Genomic DNA, 24,046 nt, shown 5'->3' on the forward strand with positions numbered 1-24,046 from the left:
TGGAATTACAATAGAAAAATCATCTCAATTCATGGTTTAATTTCTCCTTTACTTCATGTGAAATAAAATGAAGTACTCTTTAAAGTGAACGATACCTGTAGGCCTGTTACACCATCTCAAAAATGTGTATCAGGATCAGTGCTAGTTATTGTGTAATAATATTACAGCAATGACACAGTATTTCATTAATGAGACTAAAAAAACCCATTACTTTTGTGCCAATACAGTTTATTCCTTGCTAGAGATGTTATACAGAGACTCATTCGTTCTTGCATGGATTACAATGTGGCATCAACATGAATTGCAATGAAAGGATCTTCAGCCTGGTTACTAATCTGGAAATTAGCCATGCCGTCACCTACAACCTGCACCAGTATTCCTGTACAGCGGTCACCTTCCCTTTGCCCAGAAATAACATCACAGTAAGTTCCAGCAGGAAGGCCAGTTTGCAAATTCACATTCAAGCTCCTATTTATAAAAACAGATTGAAAAGGAATAAATGATTATTCAGACTCTCCAGTACAGGTATTTCTCTTTTATTATAAAGCGTCATTCATTTGGCCAGCCAGCTGGCTTTGGGGATAGTGTTCTGCACTACAATATCCAACACTTGGGGTTTACTCTTGGGTCTGGGTCTTTCACTCCCTGATACAGCAGAGCCTGTCTGTGTTAGGTAGGGAGCAACATCAGCCTACAATGAGTACTAAGGCCATTGTATATGCTGTCTATATGGCCTCAATGTGTCCATGCAGCCCTGCTAGACAAAGAAAGATTCCAGTTTGAAATGCCATCAGGCTTTGCATGTGTAGGCATGAGTAAGCAGCAGTTATCCATCTACTCCCATTCACAAAGGCTTCATATATTTAAAATTCAATATACAGGCTGGTGAATATAAATTATTCACTTATTTTTCATTTGACCTCGACATTTAAAGAATTAGCTTTTGATTATCTTTAGAATGATCCCACTTCTGAAAGGGCAAAAATTAATTAAAATTGAAGCCCCATTTCATCTGGGATAGACATGAGTACAAATGTTAATCTGCTGAAGTATCTTTCAGACAGATAGTCTCTCTTTCATGCTCTCAGGCATACAGTTCTATCTGACAGCTCCTCCTCCTTTTGCATGAAGGAGATATCTACAGTGTAATTTACACATGAAAGACTCAATTCTACTCTACTTGCCGTATTTACTAGTATAAACTATGCCTCTGTGTGAATATAATTTCCACAGAAAGTCAATGGCGACTGTGAATACAAATCAGAAGACAGAATTAGACCCCAAATAACTAGAGCAAAAAACATGAAGACAGATGTGTATGATATTATCTGCAGGGACACTAAATTCAGGTATTCTTGTCAGTTTCCAAAAGTTTAGAGTCTTCCTTATAATTAGGCTCCTATTGTTCTTTTTCTTCTCCCAAGTCCTTCCCTCTCTACATACCCAAATTCTTTTTTCTGATAGTCCCATTAAGTCATCTCAGCATTTCTTGCATTCTCCATTGGAATCAGGAGGGCTCTGCCAATATTATACTGTTTTGGGCTACCTCAGCATCACAGATTCCCTACATCTCTTTCTGCACCTCTGACTCTAAAGAAGTCTGGAAAAGCATAACAATAACCCTAACATGAAGTGCCAGCCCTGATGAGACTCTGCCAGGAGCTTTGTGGAATATCCAGAAAGGAAGTGGGCCTGGTTAGATACAGGAAGCCCTTTGTATAAGGCAGGAAGACACTTAAATGAAGTGAGTGATTCAAACCTTAACACACACGCAAGATTGAGAACAATTCATATGCAATGCAATTCTGAGATCTGTGCTCCTCTAAAATATCCAATCCAATCATCAACTCTTCTCACCATAAAAGAAAGCGGAAAACTCCCAGCTGCCAGCCCTTTCTCAAAACTATCCCAGCTTGACCCACATTACTCTCAGTCAGTTCTCCACCCATTCCTTACAGCCTTATATGTCTGCTAGCCTATTTAGGCCCAGGCCCAACACCAGTAGTGGCCAAAGTACCTCTCAGACCTGTGTGGTCATGCACGCCTCACTGACCAACCTCTTACTGCATGTTTCAAATCCAATGACCAGGAACCACGAGCAGAATACTGTGTTGCTTAAAGAGCTAATGCTGGGTTTTGAAGAGTGCTTTTGGGAGTGGGAAGATGGTAGGTTTGGAGTTGCATCAGGTAAGAGCCTTGACCTGTCCCACCAACCAGTTGCCACAGATTCTATAGCCAGTAATAGGGCGTACCGGTTGACCAGGGGGTAACATTTTTTCTGGAGCTATTCACTCCTCCCACTTACCAGTCATCGTTATTAAAGACAATGAATCCTCTATTACCACGCCCAAAAGCCACTTGATTGCTGTCATTGTCCCACCAGTTTGAGAAAGGCTGGCCATCAACCACATTACGGAAAATAACCATGTTCCTGAAAATACAACCAATGGGCTTGACTTTAATTAAAATATCCCCACATCGGGCGAAGAATATGTTGGAAATTGCTGTTTGCAGTGTCCTACTTTATTTGACGCCATCTGTGTTCACAGACCCAGTCGTTGCCACAAGTGGAGTCTGGATTAATTGTAACAGGTTTGGTTGATCCATCCTCAGAGCTTGGTGGTCCCACCCAATCATTAATGTCCTTGTTATTAAACACAAAGTTATACAGATTAAACATTCTATCTGAGGAGACAGCTCAATGAAGCATAAAAGATGACACAGGGATCATTAACAGCCTACATACTTGTTCTCATTGATCATAAACCTACCTTTCCATTCTGAAAATATCTTGGCCAATGGTAACTTGACATAACACGTGAAAATCCATAAGGATGAGCAAGCATAAAGCCAAGTGCCATTTTATATAGTCTGTAAACCAAAGAATAATGAAACACATGAAGATACGCTGTCTTTTTTTTTTTTTTTGGTGCGGAAGGGGGGAAAGAGAGGATGGGGGAAGGAGGAAGAGGAGGAGGAGGAAGAAGAAGAAGAACAACAACAACAACTGTTGGCTGTATGAAGCTACCTGGAGTCCCAGAAGGTTAGAACAGAAGCTCCCCCAGCACCATGTCCCCTTTGGGTGTCATGATTATCTACAAAGACAAGGGCTCTGTCAGAGGGCATGAAACCCCAGCCTTCTCCCCAATTCCTAAACAAACAAACAGAGTCAAACACATTGAAATTAGTAGTTCAAATATTGCAGGAATCTAATGATTAATTCAAATTATATATATTACTTTAAATAGGCCATCTTTTCTCCATTCCATTTGTGGATCACTGTACCCAGTTTGGCACCATATTTGAATTCAGTCACTCGGCCAGTTCCAAAGTAATCACTGCTTTTAATTGGCTCTCCACCCAAGTCAATTACCTAGTAGAAGAAAGAAAAGCCACTATTATAGTCCAATCACCTGGTTAAAAAGATACAATTCATAGCCCTAAATGCTGCTTTTAGGGAACAAGAAATCAATTGAATGTATTAAAACAGAAATAAGTTGGGTTACTTACTAAATCCCACTTATTGCTTCCTAAAGCATCCCAAATTCAGGTGCAATTGAAAAACATTAAAAACCTCTTGTCTCTTCTCCCCCACTCCCAAATATGTCATGACCATGAATAGATTAGTAAGGAAATACATGACCCAGTTCTGAAACGATCAGTTTGACAATAAAAAGAATCTAATGAGAAGTTTGACTTTAAAGGAACATTCCTGGTAGGTTTAGGTTCAAAATATTAATTCACATTTAAAATTTTAAATTGGTAGAGATTGTCTTCTGGTTTAAAAACAGTCATTTACTGATAAAAGTCATGTAACAAAATTGCTGAGAGTTGGGGGGGAAATCTTGCGAAGTTATTTATTTATACTTTCTCTATTGATGCTGCAGAAGTTAGAGTTTTATTTTGTAAGTTGAGATCTATGTATATTTTTAATGATTATATGAATAATGATGAATAGGGGGTGGAGGAAGTAAATCAAAAGAAAATGCCTGAAAGAATTAATATACACATTTTAAAGTTTTGCACTGAATAAACCAAGTAGGCTTGGAAACGTAAAGCTCTAGTAGCAAAATAGGAGACTGTGGGCTGGAATATGAAGTACTAAAGGTTAGAATCCACAGGAACAAACTTTTTGGACCTGATTCTCCATTATTTTTCATTTTGTGTGACCATTTAGACATCTACAATGTGAATGCACATGTAAAATCATGAATAAAATCCTGGCCCCTAGCAGTCAATGGGAGCGTTGACATTGAAGTCAATGAGCCAGGATTTCACCTCAAGTATTTAGATGGTTACTTGATTGCAAACAAAAGGATCCATTTGGGCCCATACAAATTAGAAAGTGGAACATTTTGACATTAGTTCTTTGCATTAATTTGTAGATAATTCAGTTTTGCAAGCTGCTGAGTACTTCAGTCCTGATACAACAAAGCACTAACATACATGCAGGGTCAAGTCCATACTGTATTTGCATAAAAGAACCCATTTCTCCATAGAGTGAAATTAAGAAAACGAGATTACCTCCTGGTAAATGAAAGGTCTCGATCCTTTGGAAAACCATTTTGTCGTTAGATTTTTCAGTTTGTCTAAAAATGCCGTCATGTCCCCAGGCCACATATGCTTGGAAGCATCAATTCTGAAGCCTGCCACACCAATATCAATAAGATCGTTCATGTATTCAGCAACTTTCGAACGCACATAGTCCTTCTCCAGGGCAAGATCAAGAAGACTGACAAGGCGACAGTCGCGGACCTGTTAAAAAAATTAGCTGATTTAAGATAATTTTCATCCTACGTGCTAAATGAAGTGTCCTGAACACAGTTCTTGCAAAACCATTGCTGAAAAAAACACAGAATAATATAGAATTACACAGAGCCCCCAGAAATTTTTCCCATGGTATGTACTGTCAGTCCCCATGGAGCCATGCCCAGGGGAGCTGCTGGCAGCAGCACCTCACCTGTGCCATGCTCAGCCCGTCTTCCAGCCTCGCCCGCCAGCTGTTGTGTCACTCCCCATCCCTGAGAGGGGACATGGGCTGCTGAAAGTGAGGTGAGGAAGGGCAAGCCCCTGTGGAAGTGTCCTGGTGCAGGAGCTAGCCCCATGACAATGGCAAGGAGGATCAGTGCTGGCCATCCTGCTGCCCTGTGTACCTATTCAAGGTTGGTCCCGCAGCCCCTCTGTCATGGGGCCAAATCTGAGAGGCACTGTGACCCCTGTGCACCAGGTTACAACACCTCTCAATTTTGGCCCCACTGCTCTCGTTCCCTACCATGACAGGGGGGCTGGCAGGGACAAACATGAGTGCCCAGTGGGCCAGCCAGCCAGCACTGTTCATTGTTGTCACTGCCAATGGTACACAGTGTGCATAACATACATATGGCTGCAGGTGACACTGGGATTACATATACTAGACTTTACTATACTGATATAGGACCTGATTCTCTACTACTTTGCATCATGTGGAGTTGTTTATATTTTACACCCACTCTGCATAAGTGTAAATGATTTAGGAAAATGCCAGCTGAGAATCAGTCCATTAATTCTATACTCATAGGGAGGTTTGGAAGGATTAGATTTTTATCAATAACTGTCAGTGCACATTGATTTCACCATACACACACAAACCAATGAAAAAATATTTCCTCCAATAAAAATTGAAATTTACAGGTAGCACAGTGAGAAAAATTCTGCTTGAGAACTTATTGGTATTTGATTTTTGTTTTAATGATAATAAAGCTTGAACTTTTTGAATCTCAATGTGGACTATCATTAAAAATGATGTGACCTTTCCCATAATTTCCCACACCTATAAAATTTTAAATATAAATATAAAAATGCTTAAAACAATTTTTGCAACTTTGATGATTTAAATACATAAAAATTTTAAAAGGCTTACAAACAAACAATATTATCCATCAAAATTATACAAAATAAAAATCAAATTCTGCCAAACCTACTCATGGGATTTTAGTACAACTAGGAGAAGTAATCTGTCTTAATATGTCATTTTTACTTCAGCTCTAATATACAGATAAAAATATTTCTCTTCAGGATCAACTGCATGCTACTTTTCTCTTAGCATGAGAGATTTTATTTTAGCTGGATTCATAATACAAAATTTTGCCACCGATTTTATTTCACAATTTTAAACAAATTCATTTTGACTATGTTCGTGCCCATTTTTAATCTTTGCTTCCTGTAAAATTTGCTGTTGTGAATTTTCAATGAGATAGAAAATTTTAAAAGAATATTTTAAAATATTCACAGAAAAAGAATGGTTTCCTATGGCAATCCTGAGAGGCAATGTCTAATCAAGTGTTTGATCTCTGCATTACAGTGAAGAGGCGAATAATAATGATACTTTAGCATCTTTCATCCTGAATGATGCCCAATCACTTAATGAATTTACAATCTCTCCCCCTCTCCCAGTCCTCAAGACAGGGACAAAGGGAAACAGAGTAAGAGAGATATACAGAGGAATACTTTCATGTACCATTGAAATGGGGTGAAAGATGCTGTTTAGCAATGCACAGCACCATTACCTGACTGTTCAGGGCAGGGGGGTGAAGAATATTGCTTCCAAATGAAGCTGCCATGGGAATTTAGGCAATGGAATGTATAATGGAATTTGGTGAATACAGCTGATGACCTAAGACCCCACAGTGGGAAAAGGAGCTATCGAATACCAACTAATCACAAGAGGTAAAGTCAAGAGCTCAGTTGTGTGGCTCACCCATAAGGGAGCACAAGGAAGAATGCTATCTACTCACACTTTTCTGTAGTACCCCGGCATTTGCATCCATATTTACTGATCAGGCTCAGTCGTGATTAGCATTTAAAAGATAACAATATCCTTTGAAAAAAGAAAAGGAGTACTTGTGGCACCTTAGAGACTAACCAATTTATCTGAACGTAAGCTTTTGTGTTGCATCCGATGAAGTGAGCTGTAGCTCACGAAAGCTTATGCTCAAATAAATTGGTTAGTCTCTAAGGTGCTAAAAGTCCTCCTTTTCTTTTTGCAAATACAGACTAACACAGCTGCTACTCTGAAATATCCTTTGAAATGACCAGCATGGCCTTGATTTAGCAAGGTACTTAAGCACATTCCTAACTTTTATTATAAGAGTTATCCCACTGATTTGATAGGACTATCCACATGCTTAAAGTGCCTTGCTGAAATGTATCCTATTGGTTACGTAATTTTCACTACCCCTACTAACTAATTCATGGAGGGACTATTATGTGTGAAATATTGCTAAAGCTGGGCAAAAAATTTCTATCAAACATTTTTTTCCAAGGAAAAGAATGAATTTGTGTCTGTTTTGCCAAATTGTTTGTTGGGGAGTGAGTGAGTGAGTGAGTGAGTGAGTTGAGTGTGTGTGTGTGTGTGTGTGTGTGTGTGTGTGTGTGTGTGTGTGTGTGTGTGTGTGTGTGAGAGAGAGAGAGAGAAATTCCTAAAATTTTAAAACTTCATTTTGACTTTTTATTTTTTTTTTAAAAGTATCAATATTTTGGTTTGAAACTACTTTTATTTCAAAATATCCCTTTAATTTAATTTAGTTTTTTAAGTTTAAAAAAACTTAAGATGGAACCTTTTTTATATTATTATTTTTAAATTGCCAGTGAACTGAGAAATCAATTATTCACCCATCTCTGAGTTTTTCCTGTTCCGAGGTTTTTATGTAACAGCAAAGCCCAGTAAAGAAGAGAGTGGGAGTAAGAATAAACAGGGAAAATATATTTTACAATTCTAAGTTTACCTGAGTCACATCATGGTAATTTTCAATGTCTCCACTTCCAGTTTTACATTTACCATCGTTAAAGTCCCAGGCTGAGTATGGCACAGCAGGAAAATCTCTGGTCTCTGCATTGAAATAGCTTCCACAAGTAGAACTATTACCAGAACCAGCACCAGACCCACACATGTGATTGACTACAGCATCCACATAAATATGAACCTAGAGAGGAATGTTTGCATTTCAGTTTAATAAAACCAGTACCTGAGTGCCATTGACTAAATAACACTTATTCCCTCATTTACATTCCCCTTTTGACTCCCTTTTTTTTTTCTTCTAGAGCTTTTTCATGTGAGCAAAGTGATAGAGTATTATTTTTTTCTAAATATCCAACAGTGAGCTTACCATTCAGTGATATACACCTCATCTGAAAGACCAGACTGTTCAGGAGAAAATTAGATCATCTCTCTTTTTAACTCTGATCTCCTCATATCTTCCCTCCTGAGTTATCTGGTGCCTCACTCTGATTTTGAGTGCTAATGACTACATACCATTAGTCAGACAGCTGTCAAGACCATATGAAGTAAAGAAGTTAAATGCAAGCATCCATCTTAAGTTCTTCTATCTTCAAAGAATAAAGACTCCAATTTTGCTAACTGATAGTATAATTGAAAAACTAAATATTAAAAATAGGCTGTTGAAAAGTAACTATTTCTCCTGATTGTTTGCTTGTTTTAAAGTTTGCAAACCAAAAAACAAAACACAACAACAACCCAAAAAAGCAATTTTTCTTTAACAGTACTTTGTTGGGTTGAGCTATTGCTGCATGATGAAGCTTTTTATTGACCTAGTCCTCCACTGCGAAGGAGTACAAAATGACTTCAGTTGAGAACTGGCACCTTATCTCCTAGGAATTATTGAAGAATAAACATTTTTTTCACTGGGAACAGGACAGAGGACTACCTGAAATCTCTTACATCTCCCCACACTGTTTATATAGGAGGAATTTCAAGTCTCTTACTCCAACATTGTTGCACCTGGTCACCATGTCTTTAAATTCATCATAATATCCAGATCGTGTACATAGATAGTAGCTGATTGGCTGGTATCTTTCCCACCACGGTCTCCACGGGTTAGTAATGACAATATTTTCATTTGGAGGAGATATCTGTGAACAAAGTGATGTCATTTGAAAATAAACTAGTAATTACTTATGCACTTGTTTAGTGTTGTAAAAGACATATAAAGACAGAGGGTCTGAGGCCCTGATCATCTGCGACAAAGAGTTGGCTCTATCAGAATCCAATCCAGGGAGATGCTCCGCACTCTCATCTCCCTTTGAAATCAATAGGAGATGAAGCGGCTCAGCATCTCAGAGGCAGTCCTTACAGACAGGGACTCATTGGGTGATCAGGCCCCTGAGATTGCTTATATTTAAGTGTTTAATGAAGCTGGCATATGAAATAGACATAGGTGAGCAGTGAGTGTTTGTGCAGCCATTTGAGAAACGGTATGTATCAAATTGTAGTTGTCACACTAAAAGGCCAAGCTGCACTTTAGACCCCTTTTAGCTCCTTGAGTATACCCCTCTAGTAACAAGTTTTGTTACCCTCATCCCTCTCTGGTTAGAACCACACAGTCCTACAACTCCTAGAATGAGCCTCTGGGCTGCAGGCCCCCTGTTTACCAACAGTGAGAACATGACAGGCCAAACGGTATTTGGCACCTGGCCTGCCAGCCTTTTTTATCTAGGAACCTGTGACTACTGGCTGATTAAAGGCTCTAAAAACAGCTTCTTCAAAATAAAGTATTATTTATTCACCCCAAAATACACATTACTCTGAGAAGTGAGTTAAAAAGTGAGGGGCCTAGATACATGCCCATGTCTTACCTAAACTTTATTCTCTCTTTGCAAGTTTTGAGTAAATTCCATCCAGCTCAGACCCCATAAACCTGGGTTGGGAGAAAGACAGACAGCCCCTGCAGCATACTTTCAGTGTGTCAGTCAGACTTACCTCCAGCCACAGCTGCCTGCTCACCCTCCTTGTTCCTAGGCAGTGCGGTCTTTGCCATAGTGTTCCTTTGGTCCCAGGGTCAGGAAAAATAAACTTACTAGCCCAGCTGGAGTCAGAGAGGTGGGTATTTCCCAATTAAAGCTCACTCCATTGCTCTCCTAAGGAGCTTTGGCATCTCTCTGTGGGTACTTTTATCTCTGTCATTTCCTTTTGTTCTCCTCCTAACATTCTCCTTTCACTTAATTCTGCATAGTCAAAATATCAGGCAGGTAAACTGAGGTACATACAATGGTCATAAAAAAAATACAGGTATCCCCCTCATTTTCCGCAGTTTCCACGGTAAACATCTGATGAAGTGAGCTGTAGCTCACGAAAGCTCATGCTCAAATAAATTGGTTAGTCTCTAAGGTGCCACAAGTACTCCTTTTCTTTTTGCGAATACAGACTAACACGGCTGTTCCTCTGAAACCTAAAAGATTCAGGTGTTACTTTTCACTTAGAGGAATATTTCAGTTACTCCTTTGGAGTGATTAAATAAATGAACTCCATCACGATGGACTGGTCTATTTTTACTGCTTCAGCATTTAGTACTTCCCTTACCAATTTCTATTTAGTTTGAACTTGGTGCCTGTCCCATATGACCTGGATTTTTACTTTAATAAGCAAAATGTGCCAGCTATGAGGCAATTTCACTCTCTATTAACATTAGAGGCTACATACCTGAACTCCACCAAATCCATTGGGTGCTAAATACCGTTCACATTCAAGAGCAATGTCAACCCAACGCCATTCAAACAGGTGGACAATAGACGTCTTCCCAGGCCTTGTATTTGGGTTGTATTGTGCCGAACAAAGTCCAATGGCTGCTAGCAGAAGAAAGGTCTTCATGGTTCTTTCCGTAATAGCTTGTGCTCTTCTCATGGATTTTTATACTCATGCAAGAGGGTAAAGTACATGGTACACATTACACATTTAAAAAGGCGAACTATTTTTAGCATGTATTTTGCTTATCTTGCTGTTGTTTTGATTGTTTTGGAATTGCTTATCCGATGAAGCTATGCCACAACCTCTCATGACAACTTTACTAATGTAACACTTTAAGGCTCAGTCCTGGACTACACAAAGGTGTTGTTCTGGTATAACTATATTGGTTGAGGGAGTGAGCTTTTTACAGCTATATTTATACCAGTGAAATCCCTAATGTGGACACAAATACACAGTATAAAGGTGTGTTATACAGTAGAGCTCATTCCCCGTCCTGCATAGGAATGTTCTACTGGTGTAAGGCACTGTCATACTGCTATAACTGTATCTGCACTAAGGGGGTCTTGTAAGTACAGTTACAGGTGTACTACTTTTGTGTTTTGATAAAGCCTTGATGTTTTGTTCTGGGTCTTAATGCTGTCAGCAAAGTCAATATTTCAAAGGACTGTGATGTGTGTGTGAACAAATACTTATTGTCAAAACCAGACTTGAACACAGCATCAGATAATGCAGCTAAATCCTAATCTCTGAGGGTCTCTCAGAGCTGTAGTTTTTTAGTGGGTTGGAACCAGAAATACTAAATATTTGACATCCATCTGTGCTGCAGCTTGATAGAGCAAAATGATGTATTAAATGTACAAAATACCAGTTTCTCAGGGTAGCTTATGTCATTCATGCCCACTCCTGGGCTGGGAGTGGTGTGGAGCTGTGTTGTGCTATCCCTCTTAGCTCCCTAGTACAAAAGGAGAGCTAGCAGAAAGTGCTTCACCCATTTAACAGGTTCAGCATAGTCCCAACCACTGTGTGGCTTAACCGGCTCTCCAGACTGGCACATAGTGAGGCCAGAGCCACGGCTACCTACTCTCCCACACCTTTGGAGTGCTATGCTCTCCTGGGTGCAGTAACTTCATGTTACTTAGCTCTGAATGTAGCACAGCTCCACACTTTGTAAAGCTCCTTATTATTTTGTGCAGCCAAGCAAGGGCCAACCAGCTTTTAGTCCTCAGTTTCCAGACCTCGTTTAAAATAAAGAGTCCCTAAACATGTTCCCTAAACGGTGGGTTTGTCAAAATTCTGGGATCTCTTGAAATGCCTCTGTGAAAACAACCTGGGCTCTTTTCTCCAATCACAACAAGGATGTAGAGCCTAACAGATTGGAGGTTGCCCGAACCCCAGCTTTTAGCCTCTCCTTTTGTAGCAGTGATAGTAGGACAGTTAAATTAGGTTAACTTGTACACATTTCCTATAAGATGATAAATATCTGTTATAACAGAGGTGGGCAAACTATGGCCTGCGGGAACATCCTGCCGGGCCCTTGAGCTCCCAGCCCCTCCCTTGCTGTCTCCCCTCCCCCGCAGCCTCTGGGCGGTGTCGCTAGCTCTGGCCGGGCCGCACGGCTGCGAGCTCCTGTCTCTCTGAGCGGCGTGGTAAGGGAGCAGGGGCAGGATAAGGGGCAAGGGGTCCCATGGAGTCAGTCAGGGAACAGGGGATGGTTGCATGGGGCAGAGGTTCTGCAGGGGAGGGGCCGGTCAGGAGACAGGGAACAGGGGGGTTGGGATAGGGGTGTGGGAGTCCTGGGGGGCTGTCAGGGGTTGGATGGGTCGGGTTCTGAGGGGGCGGGAAGTGGTAGACAGGGGGCGAGGGCCAGGCTGTTTGGGGAGGCACAACCTTCCCTACCTGGCCCTCCATACAGTTTCGCAATACTGATGTGGCCCTTGGGCCAAAAAGTTTGCCCACCCTGTGTTATAAACAGGGAGTTGAACTGCTTTTCTTGGGGCATGGCTACACTTGCAAATGTAAAGCGCTTTGAATTAAACCGGCCTTTGGAGAGCACAATAGGGAAAGTGCTGCAGTCCGTCCACACTGACAGCTGCAAGCGCACTGGTGTGGCCATGTTTGCGGCACTTGCAGCAGCACTGGGAGCAGTGCATTATGGGCAGCTATCCCACAGAGCACCTCTTCCCATTCTGGCGCTGTGGCTTGTGGGAAGAGGGCAGGGGGTGCGGGGCATTCTGGGTCCTGTCCCAACGCCCCGTGATGCATCGGTTCACATCCCAACAATCCCTGTGCTTCCGTCCACATTTGGCACCATCTTTCAACGTTTTTTGTACTGCACACTCTGTCTTCCCTTTTGGACTGTGGGAATGGAGCCCAAACTGCTGAGGAATGTGCTGACGAGTCTCGTCAGCACGTCACATTTGGCAGTTGAGTTATTCCTTATCATCCAAAATGACAGTGAGGGCTCCAGCGATATCGACTTGAGTAATGCATATGACACGAGTTTGCTTGTGGCATTCACGGACATGCTGCTTTTGGGCTCGGGAAACAAGCACTGAGTGGTGGGATCACATCATCATGCAAGTCTGGGATGATGAGCAGTGGCTGCAGAACATTCGGATGAGAAAAGCCACTTTCATGAGACTGTATGAGGAGCTTGCCCCCACCCTGCGGCGCAAGGACAAGAGATTGAGAGTTGGTCTGACAGTGGAGAAGTGGGTGGCTATTGCAATCTGGAAGCTGGCAACTCCAGACAGCTACCGATCGGTTGCTAACCAGTTTGGAGTGGGAAAATCGACAGTTGGAATCGTGTTGATGCAAGTTTGCAGGGTCATTAATCGCATCCTGCTCAGAAGAACCGTGTCTCTGGGTAACATGCATGACATTGTGGATGGCTTTGCACAAATGGGTTTCCCTAACTGCAGAGGGGAGATAGATGGCACACATATTCCAATTCTGGCACCAGCCCACCTAGCCTCCGAGTACATTAATCGGAAGGGGTATTTCTCTATGGTTCTCCAGGTGCTTGTGGATCACTGTGGGCGTTTCATTGACATTAACACAGGCTGGCCTGGAAAGTTGCATGACGCATGCATCTTTTGGAACACTGGACTGTTCAGGAAGCTGCAAGCCAGAACTTTTTTCCCAGACCAGAAGATCACCGTAGGGGAAGTCGAAATGCCAATTGTGATCCTTGGAGACCCTGCTTACCCTTTAATGCCGTGGCTCATGAAACCCTCCACAGGGAGCCTTGGCAGCAGCAAGGAGCGGTGTTGGATCATATTAAAGAAGTTCTGTATTAAAATCACACACGAGTTTGACTCCCCATAGTTTAAATTCCAGGGTATTACTAATTAAAAGGTCTCTTGGTTTTACTGTTTCTCCCCTCTCTGTATGAAACTTGCAAGCTGCTAATTGTGTTAGTACATCCTAAGACAGAGTCTGTTCTCAAAGCAATACATTGTAACAACTACTCACACAGAGAGAGACTCAAAGCGATACTTTGTAACAACAGAAACAACACACAGAGACTCCCCGCCCTCTTGTTGTATTTATCTCGCTTTGTTAACAATTGTGATTAAAATAAAGATAGAGGATGTATGTGGATGGATGCTTGGTGTGGATAATAAATGAATAATCAGGGAGGTGCCAGCCTAGGAGTTCAGTATAGATCGGTTGAAGAATGCGCAGAATGAAGACAACCAGATGACCCCCAGAGGGCAGACTGGAATCTACCCAACAGCCTCAAGAAGGGAGAGCCGAAGAACAAGATAACATCTAGCAGCACAGAGCCGTCAGGAATGTGCCATCTGATGATTGATTCAGCAACAGCATGATGAAGCAATTCCCAAAGACTGGCATAGGAAGAAATACCTATAAAAATGGAATCTAGAAACTGAGAACTTCGGGGTCTGTTTCTGCAAACCAACTTCCAGGAGCACCAGATGTGCATCTGACAAGGCCCTGCTCCCTCCTCGTGTCCAGGCCACCTGGCTAGTGGCTTGGCATGAGCAACTCTAAGGCTGGTAACTATGATAACAACCTTGCAGAACCTGTGTGTGTGTGTGTGTGTGTGAATGAATGTGTGAATAAATATGAAATTAAATGGAATGTTATAGCTATAACTAACTGCTTACTATGATTCTTTCTGTATTCACAATAAATGTGGCATTTTTCTTATTCCCTTTAATAAGATCCTGCTGGTTTTTATTTTATTGGTATAACAGCAGTTCAACAACAGGCTGAGCCAGTGCAGAATGTCTGCGGAGTGTGCTTTTGGCCAATTAAAGCATCGTTGGCACTTTCTGTATGGGAAGCTGGACCTGGCCGATGACAGCATCCCTGCGGTTATATCCGCATGCTGTACCCTCCATAACATTTGTGAAGGGAAGGATGAACAATTCACTCAGGCATGGAACTCGGAGGTTCAAGACCTGGAGGCTGAATTTGAACAGCCAGAGAGCATGACTAGTAGAGGGGCCCAGCACAGAGCTGCAAGGATTAGGGATGCCTTGAGGGAGCAATTTGAGGCTGAAAACCACCAGTAATGTCTGGTGCCCTGCACGGGAGTGAAGTGCAGTGGTTCAAATGTTAGTAGGAATCTGTATTTGCTACAATGACTTGCAGTGCCTGTTTCTTTCCTGGGATAAGGTATCTTTTACTTTATGCAATAATAAAGAATGTTTTCAAAGCCAAAAAAATCTATTTATTGAAAAGAAAATTCATTTATTAAAAAGAAACACAACTGCTTGGGAAACAGAAAGGGCAAGGGGGTAGGGTGAGGAACGGTACAATCACTGATTTGCGTATGTCCTGTTCTCATACTCAGACTTCCTGTCTGGAATGCTGTGCAATGAGTGCTTCACTTCAGGATGGCTATACTGCATGGAGATGGGGATAGAGTCCGCTTGGCGCTCCATATGCTTATCAGCTGATCCGTGCTTTGCTGCCGGAGCACAGTGCTTTTGTGCCAGCGCTCCTCAGTCTGCTGGCGGATCCTCCTTTCACTGTACTGCCATTCCTGCACTTTCTGATTTTCATTACTTGAATGCTGCATTACTTCATGCAAAATGTCTTCCTTGCTTCTGCGTGGCCTCTTTCTGTATCTTTGGAGTCTTTTGGCTGGTGATAACATGGACAACTGAGATCTCAAGGTTGCATCTGTAAAGGCAAAATGCAACACTTAACAGAGACAGCATTGTTCACACCAGACAGAACAATGATTCCCCTGTACTTAAGGGCAAGCACAGTCTACACAATAGCAGAATTTGCCCATCCCAAAGCGAGCACACATAACCCACGGGAGCCCCAAAATGGTGAGTAAGCACAGGGTCAAGCGTGACTGATTGTTTCATGGCTGTACTGTCCTCTGGGTTTCTGTGTCTTGGGGAGAGCCATAGGGGGCCCCTATACTGAACACTGTCCCCACATTTTCCACAGCAGTTCGTCCTGGAAGATATCTCACTGCTGAGGGTGACCTGGGAAGCAAGGGAGGGTCTTCTACTATAATACAGCTTCCACCTGCGCCCATATGCTGCTTGCCCGTGTGCAGCAATGGTCCCCCCCACCCATCACGGCACAGTGGTGTGGACATGTTACCCAACTGGGACAAGGACCACAGTAGCTCTCCCAAGAAACCTGCGCAAGCGCATTGCTAAACTTCTGGATGAGACCTTTGAAGAAATCACTGAGGCTGATTACTGCGATGTGAGAGAGCACATCAACACCCTATTCCGCATCTACACATGCATGCAGCCCTAACCCTTCTCTCCCCAAGAGCTCGCACCGAATAACTTCCTTCCCAAAATAAAAGCCGCTTACCGGGAACCTCCTCTGGTGTTTGTCCTTCCCCAAGCACTGGCTGCTGCAACTGGCTACCTTCCTCCTGGCTTAAGAACAACTCCTGGCTGCATGCATCTAGGGATGCCGGGGTGTCTTCCTCTGCCTCAGCACCCTCACTCCCGCTTTGCTCCTCCTTCTTCTCCTTCTGCCTTGTTGCACTGGGCTCTGAAGTGTCTATGGTGGTATTCAGAGTGGAGGTGAGGTCACCCCCAAGTATTGCATCCAGCTCTTTGTAGAAACGGCAGGTCGCAGAGGCAGCACCAGAGCAGTGGTTTGCCTCGTGGGCTTTGTGGTAGACATTTTGCAGCTTCTTCACTTTAAACCTGCACTGCAGAGCGTCCCAGTCATGGCCCCTTTCCATCATGTCTCTTGATATCTGCCCAAAGGTATCATAATTCCTATGGCTGGAGTGCAGCTGGGACCTGACAGCTTCCTCCCCCCAAACACTGATGAGGTCCAGCACCTCACCATTGGTCCATACTGGGGATTGCCTGGCGTGTGGAGGCATGATCACCTGGAAAGATTCGCTGAGAGCACTCCATGCCTGGCTGAGCAAACAGGAAGGGGATTTTCAAAATTCCCAGAGAATTTAAAGGGCAGGTCTGAAGGTTGGTCACCTGAGGGCAGGGCAGTAGAGTTCAAAATGTGATGACCAGAGTGGCTAGAACAGGCATTGTGGGACACTTCTGGAGGCCAATCAGAGTGCACTAACAGACCAGGGCGTCCACCCTAGCGCTGCGGCGCTCCAGTGGGGGCGCATCAAGCATTATTCCACTCTCCGAGGTGGAGTAGCAGAAGTGCTCTAGCCGTGGAGTCCGGGCGCTCTACGTGCCTTGCCAGTGTGGACGGGTAGTGAGCTAGGGTGCCCGGAGCTCCTTTAATGCCTTCTAACTCACAAGTGTAGCCAAGCCCTTTGGTTCAAGACCTAAAAATTCGGAGAAAAGAAGCTGAATAGCTGTTCTTTATGAAGGAAGGAAGTCAACATATACATTCAGGACTGAGTATTGGGCTAGAGGAGGGCAGAGAAAGGAACTAAGGATATGTCTACACTGGCAAGTTTCTGCACAAGTTATACCACTTTTATTAAAATGCTGGAATTAAAGTGCTGTTGCCTGTCCACACTGTGCTCCTTGTGACGCTGAAGCGCATCCACATTAGCAGCTCTTGCAATGGCAAAGACAGCAGCACATTGTGGTAGCTATCCCACTGCGCAACTGGCCACAGGGTGCTTTGGGAAGGGTTTGCAATGCCTCATGGGGCAGGCACAGCATCACATGATTCAGTTTTCTCAGTCCCATCTTCCATGGGCATCCTAATACATTGCCAGCTGCTTTTCAGCTGAAGTGGGGGTGGGCGAAAAAAGAGAGAGAGAGAGAGTGTATGTGTGTATGAGAGAGAGCATGCTGTCTTGTAAGTTCAGACAATGGCAGGAAGCAACCAGTCCTGAGGTGGGGGAGGGGGAAACCCTGACATCAGCCCCTGCCTCCCTCCCCGGGCTCTCTGCACAGCAATCTCTCTCTCACACACAGACACCTGCCTCTGTGTTCAACAGCACGAGCATTCCACATTAATGGTTTGCTTTGTGTCCCGGAGCAGATCAGCACAGCACACAACGGCTGTCAGAAATGGTGCTTTGAAAGTGGAGGGGCGTATGTCTCCAGGGCAGCCAAGTTCAAAACAACGAGCAGAGCGGTCACTCGAGGCATTATGGGACATCTCCGGAGGCCAATTACAGCACAGAAAGCAATCAAGTGTCTACACTGGCAATAGAGCACTGGAGCCTCTGCGCAAACAGCCTGACGACTCTCCTCGAGGTGGTTTTTTTTTTTTTTGCGGCGCTCCAATTGAGGAGTTTCTGCTCACGAAGTGGCTTGGCAGTATGTACCCGTCTGCAGTTTGAGTGCAAAAAGTGGCTTTACTGCTCAGAAACTTGCCAGTGTAGACCAGCCCTAAGGTTCACATCTGAAGTAGCAAGATAAAAATAAACATTGACTTGACTTTTGTTCAGCTCTGGTGATGTTTGAAAGGGAGGTCCAATATGGAGGTGGTCCACAATGAAGGTTGAAAAACAGGACAGGCTCTTTTACACTCAGCTCAGTGCAGCATGTGTTTTTTGGGAAGACTTAGTCTTCAGGATTTCTGCAGCCCCAGTCACACAGCCTTCACTTGTAAACAACGCTGGTTGGAAAATGCTGCTGAGAACCACATCATGTTACAGACATCAAACAAATTAGCAGAATAGAAAAGGGTCTATCTAAAATGGCAAGAAAAAATGTCATCTACATAACAACCCTCCCTTTGCTTGAATAAAATACAAGTGAGGCAGAACTACCTCACCCTTTCTGTGTAGTTGTATTCTTTGGAACTTGTTCAACTGCAAAGTGTGCCAGTTTATACAGCGCAGCTTCTGCTGCCAGATCCTGTTGCCATCAGCTGTTATTGTAATTCACAATCATAATTGGGAACTGAGCTATTTTGAATGAATCACTTGACAAATTTAGCATGAAAATCAGTTTATAAGCAGAAAAATGGGCTAACTGTTGGGTAGTTTATGAACAAGTTTCAGCCTAGGAATTGTATATGAACTGTGGTTTGTAGATTCATCATTGTGTGCTAGGACTGCTTGACCACATAGTATTGTTTCTGTTCTCTGATTGGAGGAGACTGTATGTACCAAAGAGGGAGAACCTGTGATCAAGTCACTGAACCTTTGATTTTCTCTGGAGAGGACAGAAGCAGTTTACATGATTGGCAGAATTATGGCACTCGGAATCTTTTTTCTTTCCTGGCCACGTGAATCACACTGTCTGAAACATCACTGCTAGAAAAGCCAGGCAATTCTACAATGAGATACAATGCAATCTGATTTTAAAGTTAAGTTTGTCATTACATTCACACCATAACTGTGAGTTGCACATGTACATGCAATCCTAGCAATCAAGAGTGAGGTTAAAGCATTGACTGGCTATTTAATGTGTGTGTGTGTGCTGGCTGTGACAATGATTGGTTATACTGTCCTAACTCCAAGAGAACAGTTACATGTTTTTGTCCATCGTAAAGTGAGTAATCATATAGGTAAAATGAATAAGACCATATGAAATAGCAAGCTGAATATAAACTTTGATCTTATTTTCACCCAGTTCAGTTAATGTTTGAAAGGAGGATCCATTGCACAGGTTTTCTAGTTCTTTGAGATGAGGTGGAAGATTAGCTTGCAGTAAAGCCAGATCAATTAATGATGGTGATTGTGAAATCCTTCAGTGCACCCTGACTACATATCTACACACTGCAACTAGACTGGAAGCTGGCCCATGCAAGCTGACTCAGGCTCAGGAAAAAGGGCTGTTTAATTGTAGTGTAGATGTTTGTGCTTGGGCTGCAGCCTGAGCTCTGGGATCCTCTCACCTCACAGGATCCTAGAGTCTGCGTCACAGTGTGTTTTCAGTATTCAAAGAGCAGAATACTACACAGAGGAGCACATACATCCTGCTGCTACAGCATGGAGGAGCAGGCCCAGGGCTGACCCTCTGAACAATCATCGACTTCTTCCTGAAATCTCTAGAGAGCGCTAGTCAATTTCCCACAGGTGACAAGTTAGGGGAACAAGCCTCCTATTCACTCCCCTGAAAACACCAGAGTTAGTGAAAATCCAGTCAGCCTTAAAATAAACAAAACAAAAGTGTGTGTGGGGAAACAGATGCTGAACTAGGTTAGCAGCCCATGGTACCTCACTCACATACAAGATGTCACCTGCTTATTCAAATATGCTCAAACACTCAACTGACATTTTCTTATTGTCTGATATACACAAATTCAAAGTTGTGGTTCCTACAAAGTAATTATTTTGAAACAATGTGTATGCAAACAAAACAAAACAAAAAAAATAGAAGGCAGCAAAATACTATATAGTCTACACTTGTCTACACTTACTGGGGGATTGATGTTCGATACATCGGCGGTCAATTTAGCGGGTCTAATGAAGTCCCGTTAAATCGACCGCAGATCACTATCTCGTCGACTCCTGCACTCCACCAGATTGAGTAGGGGGAGTCGATAGGAGAGCATCTCCCATTGACATCGCGTAGTGTGGATCCAGAGGTAAGTAGGTCTAAGTTACATCCATTTGAATTATGCTATTCACAGAACTCATATTGCGTAGCTTAGATCGAATTTCCCCTGTAGTGTAGACAAGGCCTAAGAGTTACAGATGCTCTGGAAACATAAAATTGGCATTCCAAACTTTCTTCTTAACTTAGTTTTTGCATTTAATTGTAGAAAGCTGTTGTAATTCAGTATGTAAATTTCCAAGCTTTAAATAGTGCTAGGTAGGCACTCTCCCCCTTCAATTCAGAGCAAATCTAAGAATGCAATTGTCATCTGTCTTGGATTAAAACAAGCGACCCTAGTATTTAATAGAATACCACTTTGAGTAACAAAGAAAAAACGGTTACCTACCTTTTGCAACTGTTGTTCTTCGAGATGTGTTACTCATGTCCATTCTATTCTAGGTATGTGCGCATCCACGTGCGCAGTTGGAGACTTTTGCCTTATTGGTATCAGTAGGGTCAGCTATGGTACCGTGTTGAGTGCCGCACTTATGCGTCCGTATATTAGGCGTCGCCGACGTTACACCCTCACAGTTCCTTCCTGTTGGCACCTCTGACAGATGGGTAGGAGGGCAGGTAATGGAATGGACATGAGCAACACATCTCACAGAACAGTTACAAAAGACAGGTAACTGTTGTTCTTCAAGAGCTTGCTCATGTTGATTCCATTCTAGGTGACTCACAAGCAGTATCCTCGGAGGTGGGCTGGGAATTCACCGTTTGGCGGCTTGCAGTACTGCTCTACCGAAGCTAGCATCGTCCAGGGCCTGCTGGATAAGTGCATAGTGGGACGTTAACGTATGGACAGACGACTAGGTGACCGCCCTACTGATGTCCTGGATAGGCATTTGGGCCAGAAAGGCTGCCAAAGAGGCCTGCACCCTGGGCGAGTGGGCAGTTACAATCGCCGGGGGTTGCACCTTCGTGTGATCATAGCAATAGAGAATGCTGGTGGTGATCCAAGAAGAAATTCTTTGAGCAGACACTGGGCGACCTTTCATTCTGTTGGCCGCGTTGTTTTGCAGAATGGCTTTGTCCTTTCAATGCAGAAGGCTAGTGCCCACCTGATGTCTAGGGAATTCAGCCTATGCTACACCTCTGACATACGCAGCTTTGAAAAAAAAGACAGGTAAGAAAATATCCTGGCTTGTATGAAACTGAGAGGCCACCTTGGGCAGGAAGGCTGGGTGTTGCCTCATCTGGACTGCGTCTTTGTAAAAGACCATATAGGGCAGTTCTGAGGTGAGTGCCCTAATCTCGGAGACCCAGTGGGTAGATGTTATTGCGACCAGGAACATGATCTTCCAGGACAGGTGATGGAGAGATCAGGAAGCAAGAGACTTGAAGTGGGGACTCAGGAGCCGCAACAGCACCAGATTCAGGTCCCACGGAGGAACAGGGTCCTTGATGTGCGGGTAAAGGTGCTCGAAGCCCTTGAGGAAACTGACTGTCATGTCCTGGGCCAAAACTGACCTACCCTCGAGGGGGGAATGGAAGGCCGAGATAACTGCCAAATGGACCTTGATAGATGAAGGGACAGGCCTTGGAGCTTGAGATGCAGAAGGTAGTCCAGGATTAACTGCAGCGACGCTTGCTTGGGCTGAATGCCTTTATGCGACATTCAGCAGGCGAACCGCTTCCATTTGGCAAGGTAGGTTGCTTTGGTGGAGGGCTTTCTACTGCCCAACAGGACATGTTGGACACTGCCGCTCCAAAACATTCAACCATGCGGCAGCCAAACCGTCAGTTGCAGTGTCTCCAGGTTCAGATGCAGAAGACTGCCATGGTTTTTTGACAGTAGGTCCTGTTGGAGCAGCAGTCGTAACGGAGCGGCCACCGAGACGTCCAGCAGTGTGCTTAACCAGTGCTGGCACGGCCAAGCCAGTGCTATGAAGATCACTTTCCCCCTGTCCTGCTTGATCTTCATGAGAACTCTGAATTAACGGAAGTGTGTGTGTGTGTGGGGGGGGGGGTAGGCGTAAAACAGAGCTCCCGACCATGGCAGCAGAAAAGCATCTGACAGGGAGCTCCTGTCGATCCCTCAAATCGAGCAGAAAACATGGCATTTCCTGTTCTGTCTGGACACAAACAGGTCCACCTGGGGAGGTCCCCACTTATGGAAGATGAAGCTGATCCCTTCCAGATGGAGGGACCACTTGTGGCGAGATGAGAAGGTTCTGCTGAGGCGATCTGCCAAAGTGTTCTTGGCCCCAGGGAGGTGAGTGGTCACGAGATGAAGGTCGTGCTGCAGTTCCCAGAACCTGAGGGCTTCCTGGCAAAGGAAAGACAATCTGGCGCTGTCTTGCTTGTTGATATAAAACATAGTTGCTGTGTTGTCCATTAGTAATTGGACCGCTTTGTTTACATGTGAGGTAGGAAGGCTTGACTGGTCAGGCGAAAAAGTCTGAGCTCTCTGACGTTGATATGGAGGGATCGATCGTGACTGGATCAATAACCTTGTGTGCTGAGATTGCCCGGGTGGACTCCCCCACCCCAGATGCAATGCAATGCATTGGAGACGAGTGTCACCGACGGGGAAGTAGTCGCAAAGGGGACTCCTGCCAACACTAATGTAGGATCCTGCCACCAGCTGAGTGACAACAGTATGCAGTTCGGAATCCAGATCACCCAGTCCAGGCTGTGTCTGTTGGGGACGTAGACCGACGCCAGCAACACCTGCAAGGGCCTGAGGCGGAGCAGCATATGCTGGACCACGCAAGTGCAGGCCGTCATGTGTCCCAACAAGTACCCAGGGGAGAGGTGTATATCCTGCGGTCCCAGCCCTGGAGCTGCCACGGCAGGGAGAGGTGCCTCTCCCCCAGTCCAGTTGCTGCGGGGGGAGGGGAGGAAAGATCTGCAGGGAGTCCTCTCTGCTGACTGTAGCCCCAGAGCACGCTCCTGCACCCCAAACCCCTCATCCCTGGCCCAACCCCAGAGCCCTCACCCCCTGCCAGCATCCTCACATTCCTGCACCCCAACTCTCTGCCCCAGCCCGAGTGGGAGAGCTCCGATGCAGGATGAAGCACAGCCTCCATGAGGAGGACCCTCAAATGGATATCCTGCTCCTTTTGGGTTCTAGGTCGAAAGTTTTTACAGATTTGACACTTGTTCTTCCTATGGGACTCCCCCAAAGACTTCAAGCAGCAGTCGTAGAGGTCACTGATAGGCATCAGCCTGCTGCTTGACGAACATGGTTTGAAGCTCGGACAGCAAGGCATGCTTCGCTCTAGGACGAAGTCCCAGCCAAGACTAACTACCAACTAACTTAACACTTAACTGAATGGCTAAGTACCTACAAACTGTGCACAAAGAAGATAACAAAGATTGTAAAGAACTGCTAATGCTCTTGCGATCTGCAAGACAAGGTGCTCCAACCAATAGTCACCGGCAGTAACAAGGAACTGAGAGGGCGGAGGGCGGGCAGCGCCTAATATACCGACTCATGAGGGTGGCACTTAAGGGGTGCCACAGCTGACCCTACTGATACCACCAAGGCAAAAGTCTCTGACAACTGTGCACCTGGGTACCCACACACCTAGAATGGAATTGACATGAGCAAGAACTCGAAGAAGAAAAGCAGTTA

General features: G+C 44.1%; 1 protein-coding gene across 2 annotated transcripts; it reads right to left on the reverse strand.

The window, feature by feature from the left end:
• Window positions 1-211: 211 nt before the first annotated feature.
• On the reverse strand, window positions 212-23,351 carry LOC125641008 (pancreatic alpha-amylase). Of its 2 annotated transcripts, XM_075131589.1 has the most exons (12): window positions 18,356-23,351; window positions 16,337-17,282; window positions 10,475-15,676; window positions 8,761-8,907; window positions 7,764-7,961; window positions 4,525-4,755; window positions 3,240-3,373; window positions 3,029-3,151; window positions 2,772-2,871; window positions 2,523-2,644; window positions 2,306-2,431; window positions 212-468 (listed from the first exon to the last, which is right to left on the reverse strand). In XM_075131589.1, exons 3-12 carry the CDS (start codon window positions 10,673-10,675, stop codon window positions 279-281), a joined length of 1,572 nt encoding a protein of 523 aa, XP_074987690.1. In that variant the 5' UTR covers window positions 10,676-15,676; window positions 16,337-17,282; window positions 18,356-23,351; the 3' UTR covers window positions 212-278. The 2 variants fall into 2 exon arrangements, with proteins under 2 accessions (XP_074987690.1, XP_074987689.1); XM_075131588.1 differs by having other exon boundaries at window positions 16,337-23,351.
• Window positions 23,352-24,046: the final 695 nt, after the last annotated feature.

The sequence above is a fragment of the Caretta caretta genome, chromosome 8 (assembly GCF_965140235.1).
Source record: "Caretta caretta isolate rCarCar2 chromosome 8, rCarCar1.hap1, whole genome shotgun sequence".
NCBI lineage: Eukaryota > Metazoa > Chordata > Testudines > Cheloniidae > Caretta > Caretta caretta.